General features: G+C 45.0%; 1 protein-coding gene across 2 annotated transcripts in view; it reads right to left on the bottom strand.

The window, feature by feature from the left end:
- Positions 1 to 410: 410 nt before the first annotated feature.
- Positions 411 to 23,201, bottom strand: part of HHLA2 (HHLA2 member of B7 family) — a 31,248-nt gene continuing 8,457 nt past the window's right edge. Inside the window, exons 2-7 of one of the 2 annotated variants that reach the window (XM_006116806.4) lie at positions 13,901 to 13,996; positions 12,434 to 12,745; positions 9,349 to 9,609; positions 6,273 to 6,575; positions 4,309 to 4,412; positions 411 to 1,301 (exon numbers count right to left, since the gene is read on the bottom strand). In XM_006116806.4, coding sequence (XP_006116868.2) covers positions 1,278 to 1,301; positions 4,309 to 4,412; positions 6,273 to 6,575; positions 9,349 to 9,609; positions 12,434 to 12,745; positions 13,901 to 13,955 — 1,059 coding nt within the window. In that variant the 5' untranslated portion in view covers positions 13,956 to 13,996 and the 3' untranslated portion in view covers positions 411 to 1,277. Of the gene's footprint in view, positions 1,302 to 3,788; positions 4,413 to 6,272; positions 6,576 to 9,348; positions 9,610 to 12,433; positions 12,746 to 13,900; positions 13,997 to 23,201 lie in introns of those variants that run through there. The other variant, XM_006116805.4, reaches the window with a different exon arrangement.

Here is a 23,201-nt window from a genome sequence, read left to right as displayed (position 1 = left end):
CTTTCAATTTACTCGAAACCTCAGACAACTATTCTGCCTCTGCTGAGCAAAGTTTGCTTCATATAGTCTTCCAAGAAACTGTTTCCTTGATTTATTTGAGTCCTGAAAGTCAAATCAAATACAAAGCGTGCCCCACTTTATGATGTATAAAATTAGTCTGTTGGCACCACCTCGGAATTTAAAAAATGCCTTTACTGATATCATTGAAGCAGCAAGATTTTTTCACTGTTAATATTAGCCAAGTGCAATGTAACCGAAACGGAACAAGACTAGAGATATGCTCCACACATTTTCGCATTAGCACTTGCATTAATCCTTCAGTGTGTTAACTTATTCCATACTGTAGATAAATAAGATAATTATTACATTAAAATCAAGATGTAATCAATGTTACTTGTTCTGAAAGTTCACAGTAAATTCGGCACGCTCTCATTTTTAGGCTGTTATGCCCTTTTGATCATCTTAAACCATCTTCATTCTTTTTCCCTTTTATCTGTAAATACTTAAATATTTCATACAGTGTCTTCATACCCCACCATGGTCTCCTATTCTCTAAACTACACACATAATATTCCATTAATCTCTTACGCCATCTAATTCTTTTATCATTCAAGTTCCCATCTTTGTATTATCTAATTATGTAATACCAAAGGATATCACAGTTACCTGGAGCCCCTGTTATCGTCTAGTATTGTAAGCTAATCCAGTGGCAGGACACAGTGCAGTAGAGTGCCAATAATAGAGTATAATTAAAACAATGTTGCAGAGTGTTGCTTTCTGGCAACAAACATGTAATTGATGCATGGGCCACAACAGACTTTGTTGAAGCCAAAAGGTGTCTCCCCCATCCCATCCCTTCCACCATCCCCAGAGATCACAGACATAGCTGCTTCTGAATCTGTTTTCATTGTCAATCTCAGAGAGTTCCTTCAGATAATTACCAAAACAAAGAATGGTGGACATTTTTTCAGTGTTGCCAAAAATTCAGATACTTTCTCCTTTTATCTGCTTTCTTAGATGAAACGTACATTCTTCTGTTTAAAAATATGGTGATAGGGACAAAATGCTTCTTTAGAATCTCTTTTATGTCCTTATATTCCAGTTTCATTGGTTCTTGAGGAAAACTCTGAAGCACCACAAAAGTGATTTTACACATCAATGTCAGGTATCGGTATCATCCATAGCATGTACATAAAAATACTGCTCGAGTCTCTTAGCAAATCTTGTGAAAGCTCCTATCTTTTCATTACATTGTAAACTGACCATATACATCCCTCTTATATGACCGACTGTCTTCTCCGCTATGATAGAGGATACACAGAGAAAAATGAGATAAAACGCTAGTGTTATTTTGCAACCTTCCAGCAAAATTATTTAATCTATTCACTGAATTCATAATTTAATAATACACAAAACAGAGAAAGAAAAGCAGGCTGCTCCCTAAGGCAGCAAGGCACAAATCACATCTTCTAGCTTTAAACTGGCTCTTTTCAAACTGACTCCAATTAGGTGCTTTATTAGAGACCCTCTGACTGATTACAATTCTAATGCAGTCCACAATGTGCCATAGTTGTGGTCATGGAAGTAATGGGGATTAATTAAGCTCACAATTCTATATTTTTTGGTTAGTCTCCAAAGTGCCACAGGACTACTCGTTGTTTTAGACAAAGTTTATGAAGAAATTAAGGTAAGAAGAGGCAACTTTTCCTGATGGGCCACCAGAATTCCTCATTGAGAAAGGAATTTGGCCTATGTCAGAATTAGGGACTGAAACCCATAGATTCCTTTATTGCATGGAAAGAAATAAAGCAATACAAACAGCAAGACCCAGTCTAAACCTAAGTCTTAAGTCAACCTAATTACATTGCTCAGCAGTGTCGAAAAAGATGCACATTCTGTGTTGCAGCTAAGATGATGGTGGAAGAATTCTTCCACCAATCCAGCTTCCATCACTAAGGCTATGTCTACACTCGCGGGTTCTTGCGCGAGTAATATGCAAAAGAGGCTAAGCGTGGAATATCGCCGAGCCTCATTTGCATACCTAATGAGCCACCATTTTTTTCACAAGAGGCTCTTGCACAAGAAGGAGCATCTACACTGCCCCTTCTTGCGCAAGAAAAACCCTCTTGCGCAATGTCGCTCTTCCTGAAAAGTAATAGGTGTAATGGCATTGCACAAGAGGGTATTTCTTGCACAAGAAGGGGCAAAGTAGACGCTCCTCCTTGCGCAAGAGCCTCTTCTGAAAAAAATGGTGGCTCATTAGGTATGCAAATGAGGCTCGGCGATATTCCACGTGGAGCCTCATTTGCATATTACTTACGCAAGAAGCCACGAGTGTAGACCTAGCCTCTGGGAGATGGACTACCTGCAGTGATGGAAACCCCCTCTTCCATCTATGTAGGAATGTCTATATTACAGCAGCACAGGTCTATACCGGTACCAGTGTAGCTGCTGTAGTATAGACATACCGGGAGGCTATGTCTAGACTGGCATGATTTTCCGCAAATGCTTTTAACGGAAAAGTTTCCATTAAAAGCATTTGCGGAAACGAGCATCTAGATTGGTACGGACGCTTTTCCACAAAAGCACTTTTTGTGGAAAAGCGTCCGTGCCAATCTAGACGCGCTTTTGCGCAAAAAAGACCCGATCGCCATTTTCGCCATTGGGGCTTTTTTGTGCAAAACAAATCTGAGCTGTCGACACTGGCCCTTTTGCACAAAAGCTTTTGCGCAAAGGGACTTTTGCCCGAATGGGAGTATCATAGTATTTCCTCAAGAAGCACTGATTTCTTACATGAGATCATCAGTGTTCTTGCAGAAATTCAAGCGGCCAGTGTAGGCAGCTGCAAGTTTTTCCACAAAAGCAGCTCCTTTTGCGGAAAAACTTGCCAGTCTAGACACAGCCTGACAGTGGGCAGGGGATGGCCTGTAACCTCAAATGACTTGGGATCTGCAGCAAACCTGAGCCAATCCCTGTGGATCCCTAAAAAATGTGGATCTGAGAGTCAGGAAAGAGCAGCTGTGCTGAGATGTAAATAAGTGAGTTTTCATTTCAATAACAGAGATTGGATGCCAGGGCAAATGATGAAGGGAGTGGGCCACTTGATCTCCCACCCCCACAGCCAGGGGACAACTCCCATCTCCCCCAGACCCTGCCCTTCACCCCCATCCCATCCTCTTCCTCACCCCTGCCCTAACCTTACTTTCCCCCAAACAATACGGCCCGGGGGACCAGCACAGTGAAGGGCAGCACCAGCAGTGTGGTGGAGGGAGGACAAGTCAACCCCCTTGCACTCACCACAGTGGTAGGGTAAGTGGAGCAGCATAGCCCCAGCTCACTTTGCTCCTCCAGCTGCATCACTCTGCTTCCTGATGGTGAGCATGGGGATGGTCCTGTGTTCCCCCCGAGTAACGCAGCAGAGGAGTAGGGTGAGCCTGAGCTGTATAGCTCCACTTGTCTCTCAGCCAATGGTGAGTGTGAGAGGGCAGACCCATACTGCATGTGCTAGGTCCTCTACTGGACCCCGCAGATGCCCACGGACTCTGGCCCTTTGTCACTCCTGCTCATGGCATTTGGGGGCATGTGCCCTCTCATGCCTCCCTCATATATCACCTAAGATGGCACATATCTGGACACGTTATTGCCGGGTTAAGGCTGGATATGCTGGCATGCACCTTCATATTCAAATGGAGAGCCTGCCTGAGGATTGTTTTTTAGCTCAGTGGGGTGCAGAGTGCTCTTGCAGAGAAACAACTTCCTGACCACCCCTTAGATATCTGTAGAGCAAAACGGGCCTGCCCTGGGTCACTCAGCCAAGACAACATCTACAATAGAGCAAGGCAGACACTGCTTGCAGTCTAGGGGTCATTCCCACTGGGGCTGCATATTAACTACAAGGGGTAGCAAAAACAGGAGAATTTTAATTACAATCTATGATTTTATAGCTTCACTCTTCTGCCAGCTTCTTAACTCAACTAAATAGAATACAGCCAGTCCCCAACTTACGAACGAGTTATGTACCAAGCACTTGGTCGTAACTCGATCTGTTTGTAAGGCAGATTACATTCACTTACATACGGCCGCACTGTTTGTAAGTGCAGATTTCATTTGTAACTGGGGTAGCAGCTATATAGGAGGCTGGTCGTAAATACGAACGGTCATAAGTTGATGCATTCGTAACTCGGGGACCAGCTGTATGCTTGTCAAGCATCCAAATTCTAACCACAATTGTAGTTGTATTTGTGCATGCATCTTTTTCTAACATTTTGTGGAAGGATTTACAAAAATAGATAATGAAGCGATACACACCTTCATAACACACCGTGTAACGGCAATCCCCCCGATGATGAGGATGAAGATAAGCATAAGCACTACTACAGAAGTTATCCAGTGGTGAGGTGAAGTGATGTTTTCTAAAAACACATAGTTCATATTAATTTCAAATAAACGGGAGATGTTAATATTTCTCAAATGTCTCAAAAGTTTAAAGCTTATGAGTTCCAGCTAAGTGAAATACTCCACCAGGCAAGCTTGTCTTAATACTCACACCAGTCCCTAATGAGCATCAATCTGTCGCTCTTTTCCATTTTATAATTCATAAAGTTGTAACCAACCTGTTTGTTCCATTAACTCAATTGTAATCTTAACACTGAAGTGACATTTAATGTTTAATAAAAGCTTTAAGATCCTACAGTCTTAAGAGAACATGAGCTTTCAAATGATAAATGCATTTCAAAGCCTAATTGTTGAAACCAGGCTCCCTTACTTACTGCCACAGTCTCTAGTGAGAGCTGTGTGTGTGGCCTCACCACAAGAGGTTGGTGACTTCCAGAACAATCTAATTAACATCAACTGGCCCCATTTTGTAAATGCTGACCTCACAGAGAGTGCTCACTGCCATGAGCAGCCCCCCAGCTTTGCAACAGGACCACTCAGCTGGTAATACAGCTGGCTGGGAAATGGAAATCCCTTCCTGACACAAATCAATAATACATGTTTGTAAGGAGTATTTAGTCATGGACCAGGATGAAATAGCAAACCAGAATTGATTGATTTTTTGCATGAAGGGTTTTAAAGAAAAGAAATTGTTTCAGGAGACCCAAAACAGAACTGTTGGCTTCCCAGCTATCAGCCTAAAAGGACAAGGAGCTGTTCATTTCTATTTTAGCCATTAGCTATATTTATGAATGCATTATGGCCTTTTAAAGAACTTGGGGACATCTGCATCTTCCAACTATAGCCCCTCCCCATTGACTTCTATGCGGGTGTGACTGCTACATCTCCCACTTACCCCATGCTTTGTACATACTTGTTAAGCTTGCCCAATCTGAACCAGGATTTGGACCACATTGGGAAGGTGCAAAATATGTGACAATGCCCTAAATGCTTGGAAAACCTCTAGGAAGTGCCATAGGATGGAGAAAGTTAGAATTGCAACCTGGTAGGTGACGTTAGATGTGGAAGAAAGTCTTCTTGGACCAAATTCAGTTAGTGATATAAAGAAATATATCTTAATAATCAGAAAAGTCTAAACTTGCTTTTCTCATCCAGAGCAATATTTCTCTAATAAAATATCACTGCGTTCTGCTACCACTGTAGGAATAGAGGCCCACGTCAGATTTGGGTAAACTATGGCTTTAAAATGAACTGGGATATTAGCATGAACAACTGACCCAAAGCATGGAACCAAAAAGAATGAAACCTTCAGAATGAAGAGTAATTGCATTATATTCATAGCAACCCTTCAAATTACTAGTGTTACCAAAGTTTGGGCTAAAATAAGAGAAGTATAATTAATTGGGTGCCAGATGCAGTAAAGAATTGGCTATATAAGAAACACTTTCATCTGCCCTTAGTGAATGTCTGACAATTGATCATGACATCACCTGTTTGTTAAAGAGCATATACGAGTAACCTCTTAAAGGGATCCTTGTTAATACTTCTCTGATCATGCTGGAACCAACCAATATGGATCTAAGCACCATGAGTTTAGCCCATTTGTAACATCTTCATCAACTCCTATAAATATTTTGTTACTGTCTGGATGTAGTAAACAGCTTTCTAGGTATGTGTAGAACAATTGTATAAATAGCATTAAGCCTTGGAGGAAAGATTGTATAGTTAAATTAGTTTCCTGGCAATCCCCTGCATAAATAACAGTAATTCTAAATCTTTATCCCTCGGAGGACTTGAGGTTTTTTTCCCTCAAATTTTGCAGTTTTTAAGTTGACCTTTTTCCCACAATCTTCAGTGTTGAAATTGCTGCAACTTACCAACTTTCAACATTCTTACAGTGAGTTGTGTATAGTGTGGTGCTGAAATATTGCACACATATTCTCCGCTGTCTGCCAGAGTAAGATCTTGTAAGATTACTGATTCATTGATTTTCTTCCAAGAGAGTCGTGTTTCATACAGTTCAGGGACTGGTGATGAACTTTTGAAGGATGCCAAAATTGAGGTAGATGCATTTCTGATTATTGTCCAAGTGACTATGAAGTCTTTAATATTTGGAGACCTTTCAGCCTTAAATTCACATGGAATTGAAATGGTATCTCCTTCCTTTTTGGAACACTGCTCTGAAATATACAATTATAAAAGCAACAATTAATGTGAACGCAATGGGTGAGCAAGCTACTGTAAAGGATGGTTCAGGCTTTTGAAACTTTTTCATTTGATAAGCTTTTGTGCACTATTTCTGAAGCAATCTTTTGATATAAGTTTACTCATATTTCACTATGAGCTTTACAAGATATCCTACTGCAGAAACCACTTCTTGAAAAAGTCGTTTCAGACCCTGCAGTTCAGCCTCAATAGTTGGTTTAAGATCAAACAAACAAAAATAGATAAAGATTGCGGGGAGATAAATGATTTTTTCTTTATGCCAGTCACAGTGTAAATAGATGGTGACTCTGAGGACCAATGTGGGGGACTGCAGCCCACATTGCCTCTCGTCTGGTTAGCAGAAGCCACGAGGGTCTCAAACAGTTCAGATAAGCAGCCAGAAAACTGGATGTTTATCCAGACCAAACCCCAAACCCTTCTGAATTTCACTCAATGTTAGTAAGGACAAGTGCTAGGATCATGTGATCTTTAAGACGTGGGATTCCTTTAATGAGCAATGTTAATACATCACCACACACATTCAGAACAAAAGTTTGCTCTGCAGTGGGCCGAGTGGACTGAGAATAGTAAGAATTCTGGGCATGTAGCGGAGGGAGCGCAGAGTAGTGAAATCAAAATCAACCATGCAGATCCGACAGGAAAACTTTGTCTTTCATTGCTGTTGCTCCAATTAAGAAATATTTTTAGAGAACTAAGACCCTCAGGAAAGTGGTGGTGGTGTGATTTGACAAAAAGGATTTGTAGTGAGAGTGCAAAAAAAGCAGCAGGAATAAATAGAGCAGTGATTCCCGACCTTTTTTATACTGTGGACTGGCAAACACATTCAAAAACTTTTGGCAGACTGGTATAGAAAGATTTGCATATTCATAATGGTAATTAATTTATTTGCATATTCAGTGTAGCAAATAATTTTAAATGGTCATGTGGTATTTTACATTGCGTCTGAACGCACACAATACCTGTCATCGTAACACATTTGTTTTATTATTATTCTCCCCACCCAAAGTATTCGCTTTCTACCTTAAAAAAACCATACATAACACATCGCTAGCTACCCAAAGTATTTTATTAAAGCAGCCCAAGAAAACATGAGGCTGCTGCTGGAGAGAGGGAAGGGGAAGGAGACAGGGAGGGCTGCTGGCTTCCTGGGCTTTTTATTAAAGCAGCCAAGGAAAACATGAGGCTGCAGCTGGAGAGAGGGTAGCAGTGCTCTGGCCCCTCCCATCCCAGCCACATCCTTACTCACTCCTTCCTCTGTATGCCCCTCCCCTATCAGCATGCTCTTGTCTAGAGTCAGAGCAGGGAGCTTCTGCTGCTGAGGAAGTGCCCTTCCCCCACCAGTAAGCTCTCTGCAGGTGGGGCTCTCTTAGCAGCTGTATGGCCATGCTGCCACGCAGTTTACAGGGAACCTCACCAAGCTAATTATCAAGCCATGGGGGCGTGGCCAGGCAGTGTGCCACAACCTGGCAGCGAGCAGTTCGCGGCCTGGCATCGGTCCGCACACCAGCGGTTGGGAACCACTGAAATAGACCATAGGTTTCACTTCCATGTGTTTTCTGCCCAAGTGTACTTTGTTATTTAAATCTAGACACTCTATTTGTCTGCTCCTCCTTTCCCCACTCATCTCTGGCCCTTTGGGTTTGGGGAGAAGAGCAGATAAGATATGAGGGAAGGGAGGGATGGAAAGAAGACAGGGAGGCAAATGGTAGTGAATAGACTTGGATAAACAATAGGGACGGGAGTGAGCTAGGGACAGACTGGTAACTAGAACAATAGATGCTACTGCTTCCCCCATCTCACTTCTCCTACTTGTGCAAAGCAGGCAGAGTGAAAGGAGAACGCCTTAGGTCAGCCAAAGGGAATGCCTGGCTGGGTCACAGTGATAGAAATGTAGCCGTGTTAGTCTGGTGTAGCTGAAACAAAAAAAAGGACTATGTAGCACTTTAAAGACTAACAAGATAGTTTATTAGGAGATGAGCTTTCGTGGGCCAGACCCACTTCCTCAGGCTGGGTCACTTGATCAATGGGAGAGAAAGAAGAGGTGGATAGATTGGGAATTTTTTAAAGCAATAATAAATAATAGGACATAATTTTACATTGTCTGTCTAGGCCTGACACGTGAACAATATTTACATTGTAAGTGCTTCGTGGCAGGAAGCATCTCTATGTGATCTTATTATGTACAACAAGGTCCCAAATCCAGACTGGATGCTATGTAATATACAATGAATAAGTGTACTAAACAAGGTTAGCTGTCCTCTGCATACAAAATGAACACCAGCCAAACTACAGTCATTTAAAGTTGGCTACAGGCAAGTCTTACTATTGGGTGATATTTCATGATAGGTTTGCATTGACACTTCAACTCACATTATGCTTGTGTTACAAACTCCAGCCAGGGTCCGTTCTGAGTCTGAAATAGTTCTGAATTCATTGCACAACTTGGAAGGTGCAAAAGCCCCCTGGTCAAAACCTAAGCATGAAGTTACCACACACAGAATAAATACATTGTATGGTTCTGAAATAGGGGGTGAATGTTGAGAGGTTTGTTCATCTCAACCTCACTAGTAATGCTGGTTTTATAATTAGTTGAGTTCTACAGAAGGAGATGTAACCTTAACTATTCTCTCTACCAATCCAGCACAATGTAGACACATTGCACTCATTATGGCTCACTTGTCCTGGATTTCGTATATGTTTAAGGGATGAAGAATAGTTCAATCCTACCTTCCATTCTCCATTCAGCAGTCCAGTTTTGGTCGAAAAGTTGAATGTGACACTGGTAAGAAGAATTTACATTTACAATGTTCTGCTCACTTCTAACGAAATAAGGAGGGCCATCCCAGGTTACGTCCATTTTGGTTCTTTGCATAGATGTATTGTTGTATGCCCATGTTATGTTTGGTTCAGGATAGATATAAAAGGCAAGACATTTCAACAATCTCTCTGTGTCTCGCTTTTCATATTCCATTGCATAAGATGGAGAAACTGTAAAGACAGAAAAAGTCTGGTTCTTTCATCATTCATTTTAACTTCACGTGATTGGCTTTTGGGAATAGTATAGGAAAGAATCTGCACAACACCAAAGCAGAAGTCAAAACCAATTATTTGTGTTTATTTCAGACTACAGTTTATTTCATTTGCCCCACTGTCAATCACCAGTCTCCAAGCTTGTCTCAGAATCCATCCTCCCCACTTGCTATTTCAGTTCACTCACTCTCCTGCAGTGATTTTAACCTCAAATGAGCAGACCATAGCTTTCTATCCTTTGCTTTAACTAGGTGTAATTGTATCTGAATTGTTAGATGTCAGATTAAGATATGGCACACGACCTGAAAGTTTTAACCAGCGCCTAGGGCTGAATGACCTAGGGTCGAACTCTGAAGAGCTGTTGGGAAGATAAGAAAAAACAATTGGGCTATTACATTAGGTTAGAGTAGAACTTTGAAATGCAAACCTGCATAGTTAGACCATTAGAATGTACGTGTTTACTCAGGTCTTGAGATGTGAACAGTCAAGTCTTGTCTGTTACTATAGCCTTGATTCAAGATTGAAAGGCAATATTAACATTTGTGATGAAATGTGATTGAAATAATATTATTGTCTGTGTCTCGCTGAAGACTATGGTAAACTGTATGTGAACTGTTTAATGGATAAATTACCCTATGCTAATCATCACCATGTTTGTAAGACAGAAGGTTATGTCAAAAGTCTGTTCTCTCAGGAAGTTAAATATAAAGGCCCTTTGGACATGATCCTTTTTCATCTCATATCTGCTTGAATGCTCATGTGGAAAACAATAAAGAATGAGATCCCAGGCTATTCTGGTGCCCCTATATTGGACATTGACTTAATACCTCTGGATTGATGCTGAAAGATCTATCTGTATCTATAAAGCTCAAGAACTCTATGAATCTGATGGCACAATAGATTCCTCTAACCAATTTCAATTCACTTATTTGTCTTTCTTTTTATAAATAAACCTTTATATTTTAGATACTAAAAGATTGGCTTCAACATGATTTTTGGGTAGGGCCTGAATTGTATATTGACCTAGGGAGATGGTAGAATCTCCATCCTTAGAGGTTTTTAAGTCCTGGCTTCACAAAGTCCTGGCTGGGATGATTTAGTTAGGGTTTGTCCCGCTTGGGGCAGGGGCCTGGACTCGATGACCTCAAGAAGTCTCTTCCAGCCCTAGGATTCTATGATTCTGGGTGTGTGAAAGGGTTCTCTCTAAGCATGCAGAAAAAATTTCCACCCTGTATACCTCCTACGCAGAGCCACGCAGCTACATGGCAGGCAGTAGGAGGCAGCAGCTGGGGCTGGAGGAGCTATGAAGTGGGAAGCTGCGCCAGCAGCCGGGGCCAGAGGAGCTGCGAGCCATGAAGTGGGAGGCTGCAGTGGGGGCCGGAGGAGCCACAAGCCACATTGGAGCCTGGGCGGGAGAACGGCAAAGGAGGTACCGGGGTCATACCATAGGGGCTAATAGCGGTGACCTGGCACAGAAGCTGGCCAGGTCGGGGGCAAAGGCAGCAGCCAGCTGTGGTGGTGGGAGGTACAGGGCACAGGTAAATTCCGGGGAGGGCAAGGTGCGGGATTGGACACAGTTCTCTGGGAAATGGGGGGAGAGGAGGCACAGGTCTCTGGGGAGTGGTGCTTGGGCTGTGGGCCCTAAGCCCAGGTACTGGCTGTTTGTGTTTGGGGGGCAGATAGCATAGCCCTGGCTTATATACTGGTGGCATATGGGGAAGCAGATTGCAAGGATGGGCACAACTAAAGGATGTGTGTAAGGGTAGGCAGTTAGCCAGGCCTATACTGGTACCCGCTGGTTGTGTGTGGTCCTGATGGGGGCACAGTGTATGTTCGGGGGTGGGGCCAGCAAGCTAAGTGGTTATCAGGGTGGGCGGGTGCAGGGTCATGCACCTTGTTAATTATCTCTTGTTTTAGTATTTCTTGTTACATAACAATTTTAAAGTGTGTGTGTGTGTGTGTGTGTGTGTGTGTAATTTTGTTAGTAACTGGTAGGTGCTACAGTGACACACTCAATCAAGAACACACGACATCAATATTGGTGCACAAGACAAAACTCACTCCACTCATGGATGGAAAATCTTAGAGGAAACACTGGTGTGTGGCTGAACCTTTGGAATCAGAAAAACCTATAATTTGATGAGATTGGTTGTAAAGAACCGTTCATCTCTGAAACCAGTGTTTCTGATGGTAGTATTAGACCTGAATGCCTCAGAAACTGCTTTTATGACTTCCTGTTAGGCAGTGTGGCAAGACGGAAGTTATTTTTATGGCAGGCTTGGTAAATCCTATGGTAATAACTACCAGCATTTTGGGATAGATTTGCCCTGTTTCTCTGCAGTGTGACATAAATTTGATTTTCTCAGTTATGATCCACAAAGGGTTACAGTCAAGGGAGCCAACATCCCTGATGGGCCCCTGGACAACATGGGGGGCATCGACTCCATGCTCTCAGAAAGGATGGAGCCTGGAGCAGAAGAAGCAAGGCCAGAACAGCCAGTCCTCAGTGCTGCCCAGACTGTGGCATCCCCCTTTCCTTAGTGCTGCCTTGAACGTGCCATGCAGTGCTTCAGCAGTGAAAAGGGCCCAGGGCTATGGGTACGCTGGTCACACTAAGTTATTTTTTTTCTATAGCTGAAATGCAACAGTAAAGTACAGAGCTGCCCTTTAGTGCCGATAGACCAGTAGTTTTTCCAGCATGAGGTATTACAATTTCAAGTGGCAGGTAAGAGCATAAGATCTGCTATCTGCACAGTTTATGTATCTAAAATATCTGCCTGACCTGTTACAAGCAGCCCAACTTCCACTTCTGTTTTGTCTTGATTTGTCCCCACATAGCAGGTGTAGGAGCCCTCATCACTCAGGCTCAGGTTACTCAGTTTCAAGGAGGCATTTCCACTGGGAATTTGGTCATGGAAAAGGGACGTTCTCCCCCTGTACGCAAAGTCTTGGCTGTGTAGCTGATCCTCCTTGTAGTAGTAGCTGTGCACATTTTTGTCTCCTTTCTTCCAGTAAATTACCTCACCGTCCGCACGTGCAAAAGAGCACGGTAGGATACAATCTTCGGAAAACGTCCCAGTTACTACTTCAAGACCTTGAAAACACAATGCACATACTATAAAGTGCCTGAACATTTCCAAAATGGGCTAATGAACATAAATTAGTAATATCCGGGCAATTCCTTCCATCTTCCTCCCCTTCTAATAAAATTACAAACACGGTCCAGCTGAATTGATCTTTTGGCCCTAATACATGCACAGCTCCCACCATTAATTTGTTTACAAACATATACCCATTTGTAGAGTTCCATGTCACCCTCATGCATCCATGAAACAGGGAGGATGGAATAACCGTTACATATGCCTTCCTCCAGTATACCAGTATTCTAATGCATGACACTCATGTTCACATATTCTTGACTCTGTGCCACTGACATTCTAGACTGCAGCCTTCCAGTGCCCAAAGCAGTGATTAGGATTTACGTGGTGCTATTCTGCTCCAGTTTGCTGTACCTAAATTAGCTAATTAACCATACAGTTCTAACATTTATAAGCTAAACATAAAATTGCTGAAGGTTCACCTCTCTCTCAGAGAGTGGGGAGTTTGTTGGTTTCAAGTTAGATCCTGGCTGCTCTCTCTGCTGAGACCCTAATAAACTTTGGAGCAACACTGGATAATTGAAGCTGCCAGTATAACCACAGAATCATTAAATTGGTGCCTGATTGATGTGTTTGGAATTGGAACCAACTTTGCCTTTAACTAGGGTGACTGAGTGTTAACCACTTGTACTGAAAACTGCTACTGTCATCCCTGCTCAAGGGTGTGTTATCCTCATGTACTCCCAGGGCCTATAGAACAGAATATATCTGCTAAGAGATCATGAAGAGTCTCAAGTGGGAGGGCCTGCTGCTTTTGGACAGAAAATTCCAGCACACTAAGTCCTACCCAAGAAACCCTGTTGTTATTAAGACTATTGCTTTTTTGTGCTTCATGTTGTCTTCATATACAAAAGCAGAAAAGATCATAGCCAAGTTTGTTTTCTCATTTGTTGCAATGCAATCTATTTATGTGGACAGACTTATTTTTTTTTTTGAGGGCTTTATATCAATTCAACTTACCGGTAAGTTGATTTTACCATGATTTTTATCTTGATCATATCACTTTTAAGTAATTCAGCTCTTGAGGAGGGGAAAAAAAGCTAGATTTTAAACTTCTTGATCATTTCCATGAACACACAACTAAAACTCACCTGAAACCACAACATACAAATGAAACAGAAAGATGAGTATATTCTGCACCTTCATGTCCTCTTTGAGTCACAGCAAGTTCATTTCTCACTGATAACCTAGAAGATAAAAAAGAGTTTACAATCTGTAAAATGCTTATTCTATTGTACTGTATAAGCCATTATTATGTCTGAGGGATAAACATGTGAGTCTGTAACTTTAAAAACAACCAGTAGTCCTGTGGGTAAAACTCACTTGGCTAGATGATGAGCTGGAAGCTGCAGCTCATCTGATTAAATGGGTTTTGCCCACCAAAGCTCATGATACTATGTATATTTTTGTTAGTCTCTAGGGCTATGTCTAAACTACAGCCCTCTATCCGCAGAGAGATGTAAGTTAGACGTATTGAAAGTGCAAATAAAGTCGGGAATTAAATATCCCGTGCTTCATTTGCATAATGGCAGCTGCTGCTTTTTTCGAAACGCGGCTTTTCAAAAAAAAAAAAACAACAGCAGTTTAGACGGGGCATTTTCGATAGAAATGCCCTGTTTTGAAAGATCCTGTACTCCTCAAAGTGCTTCATTTGCACTTTTGATATGTCTAATTTACATCTCTCTGCCGACAGAGGGCTGTAGTTTAGAGGTAGCCTAAAGGTACCCCAGGACTACTTGTTGTCATGATTACATGGTTACATTAATATAGCTCCAGAGGTGTGAGAGCTTTTCTAGGCAAAGTCCAGATCTTTATCAAGCATTTAAAGTCTTTGCAATATTGCAAGTGCATGTTGTGGAGCCCCACTGACTTTAACAGGACTCCAGGCTATCACAGGGGTGTGCCCACAGCTAACAAGGCTATGACCATGGACCTAAATGTGAAATGTAAAAACAACTCTCCTGCTAATCCCAAACTTTCAAAAATCAGGAGTCAGTCCCCATAATCATAAGGGGTTTAAAAATCGCAATCAAAAAGGGGAAAAAATTGTCTTCCGGGGTTTCTGAGTCTGCAGCATGCATATTTCCTCTGCAATTTTGAGGACTAGAAATTTGATTTAACAAAAATAAAAGCTGGTAGTATCACATAAAATAAAGTTACTAATCTTTAATCTGTTGTGCGGAACCATTAAAAACAAGTAACACTGATTTTAAACAAATGTGAAACAATTATTGTGGGCAGCAAAATGATGCAATTAACAGTTGTATTTGGAGTTCAGAGTTTTAATCCAACAGCCTAATTCTACGCCACTTTTAAGCCATACTTAATTTGTGCCAGTGCTGAGCCATGACATTTCTAGGCTTGGCAGTTTATAGCCCTGGAAACTCTGATCTTGCTACATCAGTTATGAACCTTAAGGGGTGGGGGAAGCTTGAGCCTCAGCTTTTCTTTCATTACAAGTTAGGCCTTGTATTAACTTTAAGACAATATTGGACTCTAAAGTTTTTAAAAAGTTTGTTCTGTAGCTACATACAATGTAATGCACTGACTGCTGCTTTTATAGAAGTGTTCTTCTTCGAGTGGTTGCTCATGTCCATTCGAAGTAGGTGTGCGCGCCACGTGCACCACGTCTTCCAGAGGGTTTTCCCTAGCGGTACCCGTAGCGCCGGCGGGGCGCCCCCTGGAGTGGCGCCGCCATGGCGGGGCATAAGTACCCCTGCCGGCGCTGCCCCACCTCAGTTCCTTCTTACCGCCGTGTCGGTTGTTGGAGCATCTCTCTCTCTCTATAGCTGTTAGGCTTAGACAGTTAATGGTTCCCGTTTCTCACACTGTAAATAGTTGTGTGGTTAGATAGTTAGGTTTTTTGTTTTTCGTTCCTTCCCCCCTTGGGGGTAAGGAATGCCAGAGCCGCAAGGCTTCAGGGCGTACGCTGACTGCGGGAAGTTTATGCCCAGGGGCGACCCACACGACAGCTGCCTTAAGTGTCTGGGTGAGGCCCATTTGGCAATTGCCTGCAAAATCTGCAAGTCTTTCAAGCCTCGTACGAGGAAAGAAAGAGTTTCCCGCTTGAAGCTTCTCCTCATGGAGACGGCACTTCAACCGGCACCGCCGGACCAGCCTGCGGTGCACAGCGCATCGGCCTCTATGCGCGAGGCCACACACCGGCACCGGGCATCGACGTCAAGATCCCGGCACCGGTCTCTCTCTCCACCATCTAAGAAGGTGAAGAAGTCCCGGGGCAGGTCTCCGTCTAAGAAGTCGACGTCGGCTTGACACTGCACTGGCAGTTCACCAGTGCGTGTCTCCCCTCTGGTGCACCGTTGGCACCGAGGGGGTCTAGTGAGCCCTGGTTGTCTGCCTTCTCATCGCCCGTCTACACCCGACACCTTTGAAGCGGCGCAGGACCTAATAAGTCTTACAACTTCCCCGCCGTCGTCAGTTGACTCGGATGGGTGGAGATAGCCCCCGGTGCAAGCTCGGAGGGCACCGCCATCGCCCGTGCATGGCCAGGGTCGGCAAGCTACAGGGGCTTATGCATCGGGACCAACCACAGTGGGGTCGGCTCCCGCTACTACTACGGCACCCTTCACGACGCCGAACCGTCATTCTCAGGGAGCGTCGAGCCATGGCAGGTCGTTGCTCTCCAAGTTGCCAAAGCTTGCGTCCGTCTCCGTGCCATCATCGGCACCGGCATCGACCCAGTGGACTACCCCGGTACCGGGCCTGGGCACCCCGGTACCGTCTCAATCGGGCACGACTCAGTCGGCATCGAGCCTGGGCACCCCGGTGCCATACCTGCTGGCCACGCAATCGGCACAGGGCCTGAGCACCCCGGTGCCGCAGCTTCAGTCAGCGCAACCGACACCAGGCCTGGCACCCCGGTGCCGCAGCTGCATGCGACGCACCCGGCACCAGGCCTAGGCACCCCGGTGCCGCAACTCCAGGCATCGCAACCGACACCGAGCTTGAGCACCTCGGTGCCGCAGATACTGGCGATGCACTCGGCACCGGGCCTACGCACCCCGGTGCCACAAACGGTACAGCCGGCACTGAGCCTGAGCACCTTGGTGCTGCAAATTATGTCGCAAACGGCACTGGGCTTGGGTACCCTGGTACCGCAGTTTCTGACTGGGCAGCCGGCACCGGGCCTACACACCCCGGCGCCACAGTTGACTGCTTCAGCGGAGTTCGCTGCACTGGGTCTGGGCCTCCCGGTGCCGCAGTTATCAGCGGCCCTTACGGCACCGGGCATGGGTGCCCCGGTACCACAGATGGTATGTCCTCGCTGCGCCCACGCGGGCAAGCCGGAGTCGATGGCCAAGTTTGCGCCGCAATCCTCATCGGCCCCCCCTTGGTCTGAGTCCAATTACTCCTCGGATTCGGACGCGGTGTCGGTGTGGTCAGGGTCTTCGGGAGCTTCCTCGATCCACAGGTCCAGATCCAGGCACCGGAGGGGCCACAACCAGCAGATGTGGCCCCCTCATCCGCAGTGGCCCTTTTGGAATCCCTGAGCCTATCATCAGTGGCAGGGACAACCACCACTATCTATGGGGTCGGAGGCTTCGGGACACCGTTCCCGCCCCTCTATGTCCCTGTCTAGGGCACCCCCCTCCTCCCTTCGAATGCCGCAACAAGATCCTGCGGCACCACAGCCACCGGTACCGGAGACAGGCCCTCGGGAAGCTCAGACTGTCCAACCGGCTCCGCAGTTGGTCATGACCACTTCCCTGTTGATTCAGGAGTTGTCGTCGTCATCCCGACCTGGGATGGGGTGCACACCTTGGGTGCCACAGAACCCAGGGCCTCTGGTCCCCTTCCGAATGGTCCCTGCACATCAACGTCCGGGAACTGCGGGCGGTGAGGAGGGCCTGCGAAGCATTCCTGCCGAGGCTCTCCCACCGCTCCATTCTGGTACGTATGGACAACACTGCAGCGGTTTTCTACCTCAACAAGCAGGGTGGGGCGCGTTCGCCACCCCTATGCAAGGAGGCCCTGCGTCTATGGCATCTGTGCGTCACCCACAATATCACGCCTCAGGCGGAGTACCTTCCCGGGTGCAAAAACCTACTTGCAGACACACTGAGCAGATCCTTTGGAGCACACGAGTGGTCGCTCAAGGACTCTGTCCTCAGCCAGGTTTTCCACAGGTGGGGCTATCCCCACCTAGACCTGTTTGCCTCGGCTTGCAATGCAAAGTGCAGGAACTACTGTTCCCTGCTGGGGCTGGGGGAATATTCCCTGGGGGACGCCCTGATGACCGTGTGGCCAAAGGGCATTCTCTATGCTTTTCCCCCATTTCCATTAGTTTCCAGGGTTTTGACCAGAGCGAGAACTTTCAGGTCCTCGATCATCTTCATAGCCCCCAGGTGGCCCAGGCAGTTCTGGTTCCCCATCCTGGTGGACATGCTGACACAAGACCTTATAGCACTCCCTCCAGTTCGGGATCTGCTAACCCAACCTTGGGACGGGGGGGTAATGGTTCACCCGGGTCTCCGATCTCTTCATCTAACGGCCTGGTTTATCCGTGGTTGAACCAACCAGAAAGGGAATGTTCCCGACAGGTACAGATGGTGCTCCTTAGCATCAGGAAGCCCTCTACTAGACAGTCGTACGCTGCCAAGTGGAGGTGCTTCTCGTCTTGGGTGTCCCAGAGAGGAGTACAACCGTCCTCGGCCCCTATTCCAACTATTCTTGACTATCTCTTTCAACTCCGTTCTTCTGGCCTGTCCTTTTCCTCTATTAAAGTCCACGTGGCATCTCTCTCCGCCTTCCATGTTGGTACGGCAGGAACCTCTCTTTTTTCTAACCAGGTGGTTAAAAGGTTTCTTACTGGTTTGGAGAAATTGTATCCCTCGGTGAGGGCCTGGAACCTCAACCTGGTCCTTCACAGGCTTATGTCCCCTCCTTTCAAGCCTTTGGCTACATGCTCATTGAAGCACCTTTCATTGAAGGTTGCTTTCATAGTAGCCATTACGTCTGCTAGAAGGGTATCAGAGTTAAGGGCACTGACTATAGAGCCGCCCTACCTTGTTTTTTCACATGATAACGTAAGGCTACGGCCTCATCCAACCTTCTTCCCGAAGGTGGTTTCTCCTTTTCACCTATCTCAGGAGATTTATTTACCGGTGTTCTTCCCTAAACCTCACGCATCCCCTAAGGAGCGCATTCTACACTCCCTGGATGCCAAGCGAGCGCTGGCTTTTTATATTGACCGAACCAAGCCCTTCCGTAAATCCCAACAATTATTCGTTGCATTTGGGGATAAGGGAAAAGGTTCACCTATTTCTACACAAAGGTTTTCCAGATGGGTGGTGCAATGTATAGCAGAGTGTTATCAACTGGCTGATAAAACCCCACCCAGGGTGAAGGCACACTCTACCAGGGCACAGGCGTCCTCGGTAGTCTTTGGTGCCCAAGTGCCTATCACAGACATTTGCAAGGCAGCCACCTGGTCTTCCCTCCACACGTTTGCAACACATTATGCGCTACTTCAACAGGCCAGGGAGGATGCAAGGGTGGGCTCTGCAGTCCTCGAATCTGTGATGTAAATATGTAAATATATAGATCTGGTTGTCTTTGTTCTGGGTTGGTGACTTGTCACTGTTTATTTGTTCAAATAAATCTGTTATTCACCTTCCTTTATGACTCTGGTGCTATGACTGTTCCGACCCCTCCTCCTTGGGGTTAGCTTGGTAGTCACCTACTTCAAATGGACATGAGCAACCACTCGAAGAAGAAAAGAACGGTTACTTACCTGTAACTGTTGTTCTTCGAGATGTGTTGCTCATGTCCATTCGACTCCCACCCTACCTCCCTTTCGTCGGAATATCCGGCAAGAAGGAACTGAGGTGGGGCAGCGCCGGCAGGGGTACTTATGCCCCGCCATGGCGGCACCACTCAAGGGGGCGCCCCGCCAGCGCTACGGGTACCACTAGGGAAAACGCTCCAGAAGACGTGGTGCACGCGGCGCGCACACCTACTTCGAATGGACATGAGCAACACATCTCGAAGAACAACAGTTACAGGTAAGTAACCGTTCTTTTTTCCTACTTCCCTTTCCTATATGGTTGAGGGCAGGTGTTTCCTGTCAGCAGAAAGACATGGATAGATTTGCAAAAGAGCATTGTGTCCCATCCTGGCAGTACCCTCTGAAATCACATATGAAATGAGAAGATAGCAATGATTAAGTTAGAAGTTTGGCTGGAGCAAACAACTCTGGCAGCAGCAAAAGAGAAGTCAGGAAATTTAAGTTATACAGCTGAAACCTCCAAGCAAACCAGCAGGTATTAGCCTATTGCCAATATATGTAAACAGATCCTGTAAAGCTCCTTTGTAGAATCTGCACAACTGACCCTTTGAGAGTTCTTAATCAATTTTAATCTCGTTTGCATCCATGTTATAATTCACAGTGCTGCAGCATCTTTCATCCAGAAAGTTTGCAAGTCAACTTTGATTACATAAAGGAAAAATGGAAACAAATTCACAGACACATATATGCCAAATCAAGGTTACCAAATAAACTGTGCCCATGTGGAGGTGGAGAGGATATGTAGATGCTAGAGCATTATCTGTTTTTAGAAACACAGACCTCTATCATTTGAGCCAAAAGAAAATTATCCTCCATTAGTCACTACTATTATGGCTGTTACCTCTTTGAGGGTATGTCTACACTAGCCCCATAGTTCAAACTAGGAAGGCTAATGTAGGCATTCGAAGTTGCAAATGAAGCCCGGGATTTTAATATCCCGGGCTTTATTTGCATCTTTCCGTCCGGGCGCCATTTTTAAATCTCCTTAGTCCAAACTAACTGGCAGTCCTTACATGAAATGAGGTGTAACAGTTAACTCGAACTAAGGACTTAGTTTGAGTTAACATTTGACTGCCGCGTGTAGCTGCAGGCAGTTAGTTCGGACTAAGGGGATTTAAAAATGGCGCCCGGACGGAAAGATGCAAATAAAGCCAGGGATATTTAAATCACGGGCTTCATTTGTAACTTCGAATATCTACATTAGCCTCCCTTGTTTGAACTAGGGGGCTAGTGTAGACATACCCTGATAGACAATACTAGAGGTCTTGCTGGATTGTTTCTCTTAGGAAGAGAAATTGATAAGAGAATTGTGTTATTTCACATACATTGCACATAAAGTCTTGTTTTCCTGAACACGGTAGAACCTAACAGCAGGTAATTTTCATGCTAAGAAATCTAAGTCTGCCCTTTTAGCCCAAAAAGAAGTTGTCTCTTGGCTTCCTCCCAAGGCCATGTTCACACCTGTATCTCCTGCTTTGTGCTTCTCCTACACTCAGCTACAACCAATCAATTGCCAAACCAGTGTATGTTTCACAATCAGTCCCAGAGAATTCCCACACTCTGTGGCTGGTTGCCTCAGGCAGTGACTCGATTTTTTACAGCTTTCACTACATTAAGGAGTATCTAATTTCTCCTTCCATCTGGTACATCCACCAGCTTTAACAATGTCTGTGATTGTCTATAAGCTTGCTTCATAGCAGCCATTAACACCTCCCAGCTATTAGAAAAGATAACTCAGTAAACAGGGTAAACACCTAAGAAAAGCATGGAGACAGCAGGACCCTTTACAGCGCTATTAAACACAATTACTTACCCCTTATCAAAACTAGGACACTCACAGCTAACCTGGATCTCAGAGGGCATATGTGAAATTATGGACATGTAGCCTAAGGAACTGAACTGACCATAAGTGCTGGCATCCTCCAGCCCTGGGGGAGTCCTCACCCTGCTTCACTGCCCCATTATTCCAAGTTTGCACCTTTGTCCTGTCTCTTTCCATCCCTCTACCCTGCCACTTCCTGCCCCCAAATATGTCCGGTGCCTGCTCCTCCCTCCCACAACTTCTGCATGCTGTGAAACAGCTGACTGCAGTGGGCACTAGGCTCTGGGGGAAAGGGGGAAGACTTTACGAAAGGGGCCTGTCAGTAGCCAGGAGACACTGCTGGGGTAGAGAGCTGGCTGCTGAACACCCACTATGTTTTTCCATGGGTGCTCCAGTCCAAGAGCATTCACAGAATTGGCACCTATGCAATTGTCTGGATTGTGTTGCGAGAGATGTCCTCCTGGTATCTGTATCCACTGATGTTCTCAGTGAATGTATTAACAGAACTGAAGCACTGGGAAAGCAGGATCAAAAATTGCTACCTCTTGGACCAAGCTCTGTGTTCCACTTAGGACAAAATAAATGACTGCCTCTCCACTTGTGGGTTCCAGTACCAGCTGTTCCAATAATCAGTCCTTTGTGGTATCTAGCAATTTTATCTCTCCATTACTTGCTGAGGTGATATTACCCCGCCAATATCTGGATAGTTGAAATCACTGATTATTCTTGTGCTTCCCACCTCTGTGGTCTCTCTAACCTCCCTTACCTCTTTCACTATCACTGCCGCCTTTTACTATTCTCTACCAATAGAGTCTATACAACAAGTCCCTATAGAGGATATATCTATACTGCAATTAGTAGTCCTGGAGAAATTCTGCAGTTGCTGCATTTGGAGCCTTAGTCAAATTGCAGGATTCCCCCAGAGCTAAAGTGGGCTCAGGCCAAAGATGTGTTTAACTGTGAAGCAGATATTCAAGTTTGCATCCTGGCACCTCCCAAGAGGGGGAGAGTCCGAGAGTCTGGGCTCCAACCCAAGCCTGAACACTTACACCACAATTAAAGAGCCCCTTAGCCCCAGCCCCATGGGCCTGAATCATCTGAACTGAGCCAACCACAGATGTCTAGCTGTACTGCAGGCATATTCTATGTAGTTTGCATATAGACGCTGTTTCCTAAAAGGGGACAAGCTTATAAAAGGGTCAGAGACAGAGATTGCTCTCTGGAAATATATGAGTGTTTAGTTTTATTTTCTGTAACTGAAACTGGGAATGCCTTATCTAGTTGAACTTTTACCTGCTCTAAATAGATTTGCTAAGTCAGTTTTGTTTCAAATTTCTCTCTACTTATTCATAAATCTATTGGTTAAAGAATTTAGAAGCTGAATAGGATTTTCCAGCAGTCCCATTTCTGAGGAGAGGAGCACAGGAAAAGTTGAGAGCCAGAAGAATAAAGAGTTGAGAGCCCTAAACAACCCATGCTTGTCTCCAGTCAAAGGACACAAAAGAATACATTCCCAATGAAGTGTATTGAAAAAGAGTAAGGTAGTAAATACCGAAGGCAGAGTAACTGTGTCCTGGTCTACACCAGAGCCATGTCTATACTAGCAAGAAGATGGACGCTGCAGTGGTTGATCTGGCATTCAATTTAAGGGGTCTAGTAAAGGCCTGTTAAATCAAATGCAGAAGGCATGCCTGTCAACGCCAGTATTTCTCAGTTTGCGAGGAGTAAGGGAAGTTGCTTTGAAGGTGGCACGAAAGATCCA

This window comes from Pelodiscus sinensis, chromosome 1 (assembly GCF_049634645.1).
Source record: "Pelodiscus sinensis isolate JC-2024 chromosome 1, ASM4963464v1, whole genome shotgun sequence".
In the NCBI taxonomy this organism is placed as follows: Eukaryota; Metazoa; Chordata; order Testudines; family Trionychidae; genus Pelodiscus; species Pelodiscus sinensis.
Note: the sequence above shows the minus strand (reverse complement) of the source record. Positions and strands in the feature narration are given on the sequence as shown.